The 6,773-nt window shown below is 36.1% G+C and overlaps 1 protein-coding gene and 1 long non-coding RNA gene across 5 annotated transcripts; one reads left to right on the forward strand and one right to left on the reverse strand.

Annotated features, from left to right (window-relative positions):
- LOC107605877 (mediator of RNA polymerase II transcription subunit 30) lies at positions 659 to 4,326 on the forward strand. 3 transcript variants are annotated; one of them, XM_016307810.2, is made up of 5 exons: positions 661 to 1,004; positions 1,972 to 2,450; positions 3,085 to 3,180; positions 3,486 to 3,612; positions 4,231 to 4,326. In XM_016307810.2, the coding sequence occupies exons 2-4, from the start codon at positions 2,040 to 2,042 to the stop codon at positions 3,582 to 3,584; spliced, it is 606 nt and encodes a 201-aa protein (XP_016163296.1). In that variant the 5' UTR covers positions 661 to 1,004; positions 1,972 to 2,039; the 3' UTR covers positions 3,585 to 3,612; positions 4,231 to 4,326. The 3 variants fall into 3 exon arrangements, with proteins under 3 accessions (XP_016163295.1, XP_016163296.1, XP_016163294.1); XM_016307809.2 differs by lacking the exon at positions 4,231 to 4,326 and having other exon boundaries at positions 659 to 1,004; positions 1,917 to 2,450; positions 3,486 to 3,709; XM_016307808.2 differs by lacking the exon at positions 4,231 to 4,326 and having other exon boundaries at positions 3,486 to 3,709.
- LOC110264353 lies at positions 4,907 to 5,902 on the reverse strand. Of its 2 annotated transcripts, XR_002350425.1 has the most exons (3): positions 5,700 to 5,902; positions 5,421 to 5,562; positions 4,907 to 5,336 (listed from the first exon to the last, which is right to left on the reverse strand). It is a non-coding gene; the product is annotated as an uncharacterized LOC110264353 (long non-coding RNA). The 2 variants fall into 2 exon arrangements; XR_002350424.1 differs by having other exon boundaries at positions 5,421 to 5,902.

Raw genomic sequence — 6,773 nt, forward strand, 5'->3', positions numbered from 1 at the left:
TAAATTAAACCACACATATATTTATACATAAATATATTAATAACTATTTTTAATGTACAAATAATATTTTTGTAATTCAATGATTCTTACACTATCATTTCAATTGCTTTGGAAACTAAAAAAGTATCCAGACATTATAATATCAACACGCATCTGGTGTAGTAGTATCTAGGGGTGTTCAAAACCAATACAAACCGAACAAAACCGACGAACCGAATAAAAAAAATCGAAAATCGAAATAACTGAAAACTGAAATAACCGAAAAATTATGTTTTTGCAGTTTTTTGTTCGGTTTGGATCGGTTTTCGATTTTGGTTGAGAAAACTTAAACCAAACCAAACCGAACCGGTATATAAATAAAACATTTAAATTACCCTAACCCTAATGTGAAGCCCATTCATTCAACCTCACCTCACGCTGCAGCAATGTTTTGAAAATCGGTTCGGACCGGCAGGTCAAACCGGTCGAACCGTGAACCGAACACAAAAACAATTCGAACAATCAGTAAAATTGTAAAATTTGAAAATCGAAATTGAACCGGTGAACCGGCCGGTAACCAGTCAGTCGAACCGAACCGTGATCCGGCCGGTTTTTTGGCTGGGCAGCAAAACGCTGCCGTTCCACTCACTGAGGCAATTAGCCAGCCCTAACTGCATCCTCCCGTGCCAGATCTAGCATTCCAGACTCTAGAGCGCCGTTTCAATCTCATCGAGCTCCAGAGCGCCCCTCACCTCCGTCCAGCCACCGTCTGCGCGCTCACTTCCCCTCCATCGCGCAGCAGCCATCGCAACCTTCGAAGCCTCCGTCGCGCAACCTTCGAAGCCTCCATCGCGCAGCAGCCATCGCAAACTTCGATGCCACCGTCTACTCCACCACTCTTGCATGCTCTGTCTCCCTCGGTGTCTCTCGGTGTCTCTGTCTCCCTTGGTCACTCGGTGTCTCTGTCTCTGTCTCTCGGTGTCTCTGTCCCCCTCCGCAACCACAGTCTCTTGCATGTTCTCTAGGTAATTTTTTTTATTAACTATGAATTTATGATTGAACTCTGATATAGTGAAGCTCTGTCAACTCTGAACTTATGATTTACTGAAATAGTGAAGCTCTGTGAACTCTGATTCAAGTCATTCAACTGTGAACTGATATGGTGATATAGTGATTGAATAATTGTTTTTTTGTGAACTGTGAAGTGTGAACTGATATAGTGATATAGTGATTGAATAATTGATTGAATAATTGTTTGCCTGTTTCAACTGAACTAAGTTACTGATTCAGAACTGTGAACTTTGTATTGTTATTGGATTGTATTGTTATTGGAATGGATTGTTATTACCTGTTTGCCTGTTTCAATTGAATAATTGGATTGGATTGTATTGTTATTGGATTGCTGGTAATGTTTAGGTATGTATTGTTATTGTATTGTTATTGGATTGCTGGTAATGTGTAGGTATGAATGAATAATTATTGTTAGTTAATTATTTCTGTTCCCCCTCTTCCTCAGGATCTGCTCTGCTCTGTTCTAGGCTTCTAGATTTCTTTGTTATTGGAATTTGATTTTATTTCTGGTTAGGATTGGTGATCTGAATCTTTTATTTGAAAATTATCTTTTGGTTCTTTGATTTTCAAGTTGCTTGCTGCTTCAATTTGAGGGGATTCTGAATTTTGGTTTAAACTGTGATTGAAGGTTCTTTGGTTTGGGTATTCTTCACTTTCCTGGAAGCTTAGCTTTTAATTCGTTGAGATCAAATTATTGTTTTCAACCTTGGTGATTTTTAGATATTCTTTTTGGTTGCTTTCTTTTTAAATGTTTCAATTGGTGTTATTGTATTGTTGCTGTGATTTAAATGTTCTTTTTGATTCTTTCTTTTTCTCAAATGCCTAGTCAATGCTTGATTGAATTCTACTGGGTTTCATCCGAACAGGTTCGAATCCCTCTGTCTCTGATTTTCAATCTTCACTTCCTTTTCTCCAAATTAGGGTTAGGGTTTTCCAATTTCCCACTATCAACAATCCAAGACACTCGATTGAACTCAGCAGCAACTAAAATGGAAGAGCAATCAGTAGTAAACGGCATCGTTTCAGGTTCAAGCAGTTCCAGAACGACACAGGAGCTTGCAATGGAAGGCCAGAAGTACCTCGAAGAAACCATAGAGTACGCTTTTCAGATCCTATCTTCCATGAACGACGAGCTCTGCAACCCCGTTTTGTGGTCCATTGCTTCTCCGTCTGCAGCTTCCTCAGCTTCCCCGCTTCACCATAACAACGGTCCTTCTTCTCACTCTTCCAACGGTGGCGCCGGAGATGCTGCCTCCGATAACTCCAACCACCATGCTGAGAGTGGTGCCGTTGGTGGAGGAGCTGGTGCTGGTGGCGCACTCGAAGAGGCAAGGTTTCGCTATAAGAACGCTATTGCTTCTCTTCGAAACGTTCTCGAAGCAATTCCCAATTCTCAAAAGGTACATTTTTTTTTTGTTTTCAGAATTTGAAGACAAACCATTTTTATGTATGTGACAGTTGCATATAAATTAAACTCTTATTTATTCCATATATTTTAATTTTTGGCACATGCATGGTTTGGATAGGGATTAAGATTTTAGAACTGTCAGAATACTATGGTAATTGTTGTTCATAGAGTACTGAAAATGATCCATCTGGCTGAAGGATTAACGAATGATTATCTCAAGTAAAGTGGTTAGTTAATTCTAAGTGTATGAAATATTCATATGATATCAAGTTAGTTAATCATTGAGTGGTTTCAAATATTTTCTCACAAGAGTTTCAAACTTATGCATTCATGTGTTTTATATATAATTTTTTCCATGACTATGATAAACACTGGTGTGATAGTGATCTTACTAAAGGATAAAACAACAGAACCATAGTTGTAGAACTATAATATATCACCTTCACTGAACTTGTTTCTTGTATATTATCATGTCATCTGCCGCAATTTGAACCATGCAGTGTGAAATGAAGTTTAAAGGATATTGGCATGCAAACTTGCATATTCTTTATTGTGAACTTTACAACTTTTTGTCTAGGGATGTTTTTTTCTCTTTTCCCATCAAACTAAATAGGTCGGTATTACAGGCAAAATCATTTGACACTGGTTCAACTGATAGTCCAATGGAATTGGATGATATGGAAATTGAGAAATTGGAGGAGCGAGCCTCTTCTCTAAGAAAGGTAAGTTGCAGCGAAGTTTTTATATGTTTCTATAAACTTTGATCTATTTTTATGATAAATATTTCAACTCCTGAACATTGAAATTGTCACTTTGGGCTCAAATTTTGTGTATTGGGGGATCCATGTTATGTCAGCTAAGTTTACTGGAAGCTATTTTATTCTTCTAGGGGCTTGCCAATCTAACTGGTTAATACTGCTGAAACAACTTAATTGGGTTAATAAATTTAGCTTGCTGAAACAAGCTATTTTGTTTTTCAAATTATATTTATTGTGTTTAACATTTCAATATCTGTTCGTTAATATAGGAGCTTGCCAACAAGAACATGCACCTAAAGATACTCATTGATCAACTGCGTGATCTTCTCTCTGATATATCAACGTGGCAAAGTCCTTATTCAACCTGAAGATTAGGATGAACTCTTAAATTTGAGGGTAGTATCATGAAATGAAAACCTGAGTTCAGAGTACAGTAAATGCTAATTATGCCTCTTGATATTCTAACACTTGAAGTTGCATAGTGATCACAAAAGGGATCTTTTCCTTCCCATTCATTTATTTGATTTTGAGAAATATTTGATTAAGGGATGGGAAAGTGTGGCTGAGGCTTGTGTACTAGTGGCAAATATGTTTGCCTCTTAGAGAGACACACCAAGCGTGATCCTAGTGGTTGAAAAGAGCTTCTAGTGTAGTGTGTGAGTGGGTGTGTATGAACCAAAAAAAAGAGGATGGGAAAGTGCTTACATAGTTTAGTGATAAAAAATCTTCAAGTTTAAGAGAAAAGATCTCCCTCTTCTTTACTTGAGTTAAGAAAATAAAGGATAAAGGCCTTTCTCTACTTTGAGAGAGGAAATTGTTGGGATTTCAAATTTAAAAAAAAAAAAGAAAAAAAACACCAAGATGAGATTGGTGTCCATTGATTCTTACTCTCTATAAAGTGAAAGAATCTATACCTACCATCTTCTTTACTTTCCCTTTATTTCTTTCATGCCTCTGATTTCTAAACATGATCCTAAGTCCTAACAACCTTCTTTTTTCAATGTTGTGTAGCAGGATTTCTGGTCTCACGGTTCTCGTGTCATTCTTTAGCGGAATTCTTTGTTTTCCTCTATCCTCAGAAACAAAAATGCTAAGCGCATAAAAAAAAAATCAGCCACTAAATTAATCATCATATAATTTTGTATAAATATGTGTTTTTTAATTTATTTTCAGTATGTATTTTATATTTTATTATAAAATTTATATTATAGTTAATTTAGTGTCTTGTTTTTTGTGTAAGTAGCATGGTTGCTTTGAAAAATATGCGACCCTTAACATTTCTAGGACACTCAAAGGGATGATTTTTATTATACTGCAGATAATACATTCTTTCTTTACTGTTTCTTCTCTACTTGGGAGTTAAAGAATAGGTTTTGTAAATAAATATTATGAATTTCTGATAAGTACTTCTATATAACCCTTGAATTTTTATTTTATAAATTGCCTCCTTTTCAGGCAAGATTATCGTTGTCAACTAACTTTTCAATGCCCAATTACAAGACCAATAAAAGCATCTTCAATGTCCAATTACACAATCCTATACAATTCAATTAAATATATCAAATCAAACACAATTTAAACATGAGTTTAATTTATAATATGATTTGTACTTTGTACAAGAACACTAAAATTTTTCTACTGCTAACTTTAACCACTAACCAAACCATTACTCTTGGAGTAAACGTTTGAAGAAATAAAAACAAAATGAACCTTTCTTCACACACAAGATAACAGACCACATTGGCACACACCCTTCCCTACTATTGAAACTTCAGTTTCAATATCTTAACACCAGAACAATCTCACAACCTATAATAATCAATAATTAGATAAAAGATAACCACACTTGTCCTTTTTTTTTTTCCTTGTATTACTGGTATCAATTGTGAATTGAAGTTCTAGTAGTGAGGGAGGATCTCATATCAACAATAGCTTGATGGCTTCTTTGCTAGCTCTTATGAACCTTGAAACAGCTCCCTTTACATATCCATGAGCTTCCTTCACACTCATCTTCTTGCTCATTTCGTCGGGGAAACTGCTCAAGAAGTGGTCACCATTGAGAAACCACCTCGCTCTGAAACTCGGATAGCTTGCCGTCTTCTTTACATCCGGTAGAGTCACTAGAACAAACATACCACACAATCTTAATTCAATTACTACATGATGCCACATACATGAAGGAACTTGAAAATTCGAAATGATACCTGGGCAATCTGTTCTTGGGGAACTTAACTCCCCAACGAGTCAAGAAGTTAGATGAAAGGTTGAACATCTTCTTTATGGTGGCAGGGATGGAAGAGTGCTCAAACTCGGAGTTTTGGGTAGGTCCTTTGGTCCTACTTACAACTACAAAACCAGATGAGTGTAGTACATTAGTTGACATTTCAAACTAATCATGGGTAGCTTGAAGTTTAAGATTCCAACATATACAATCAAAACACAAGGAAAAGGACAAAAGCATATATAGGCTCTAGAAAATCAACCAATGGAATTGGGTTCAAGCATATATAGCTTGATCATGCATGGTTACATGGAAATGTTTTGGATCTTCAAGATGTGTTCGACGAGACATGCATCATGGTTTTAGGATATGATCCTAATAAGAGTCTCTCAATTGAGGAGTCCATATTCTATAGACACATAGTTCCAAGAAGTGCTTGGAAGTTTCAAGAATGGCTTCAAATTGGTGAGGAGAAGATGACAAAAGCATGCAATATATTCATGCATTGCAACTAAGCGCCAAGAGTTAAATGAATGCAACAAAAGTGCTATGATAATGATGGGTGAAGAAAAGGGCAAAATGGTCCATGATGATAAGTTTCTAAGAGATGCTCTATTCAATCTTTTTGTAGCTGGAAGAGATACCATAACTTGGGGTCTTACATGTTGCTACACACCCATTAGTTGAGGCCAAATTTTAGGGATGGAGGATGTGAAGAAGCTAGTTTACCTACATGGTGCTCTATGTGAAACGTGACACACTTCCGAGTGGTCATTGTGTTAATCCAAATTCAATTATAATTATTATGTTATATATATTTTGCCCCCACTATCAAAATTTTCTCGATCCGTCACGGATTGCAGGTGTGGACTTCTCAAATGCAGTGTTGGACCGTGTTAACTTTGGGAATGCGAATCTTGAAGGAGCTGTGTTTAAGAACACAGTGTTGTCAGGGTCTACTTTTGATGATGCTAAGCTGGAAGATGCAGTGTTTGAGGACACTATCATAGGTTACATTGATCTTCAGAAGCTATGCACAAATAAAACCATAAGTGATGAAGGCAGAGCTGAGCTTGGTTGTCGATCATGACAAAAATCTGGATAGTCTTGTAGATGAATGCTACATCCAAAAAACAAATAAACTGCGATTATTTCCCTTTTTTTTTTTTATCTCCAGTAAAATGTTATAAGGTATTATCCGATTTTAGTTTTAAACAAGGAGTTGAAGATAGCCTCATTTTTTTAGTTATTAATTTGGAGGATGTGGTATGCATAGATATAGATGATGGGTGTGTTTTTAAATAATATATTTTTTTTTTCTAATTTGAAATACAAA

The sequence above is a fragment of the Arachis ipaensis genome, chromosome B07 (assembly GCF_000816755.2).
Source record: "Arachis ipaensis cultivar K30076 chromosome B07, Araip1.1, whole genome shotgun sequence".
Taxonomy (NCBI): Eukaryota; Viridiplantae; Streptophyta; class Magnoliopsida; order Fabales; family Fabaceae; genus Arachis; species Arachis ipaensis.

Coding starts and splice junctions, on each gene's coding strand:
- LOC107605877 (XM_016307809.2), top strand. CDS start 2,040: ATGGAAGAGCAATCAGTAGTAAACGGCATCGTTTCAGGTTCAAGCAGT. Junction 2,451..3,084: donor CAATTCCCAATTCTCAAAAG/GTACATTTTTTT, acceptor TCGGTATTACAG/GCAAAATCATTTGACACTGG. Junction 3,181..3,485: donor GAGCCTCTTCTCTAAGAAAG/GTAAGTTGCAGC, acceptor TCGTTAATATAG/GAGCTTGCCAACAAGAACAT.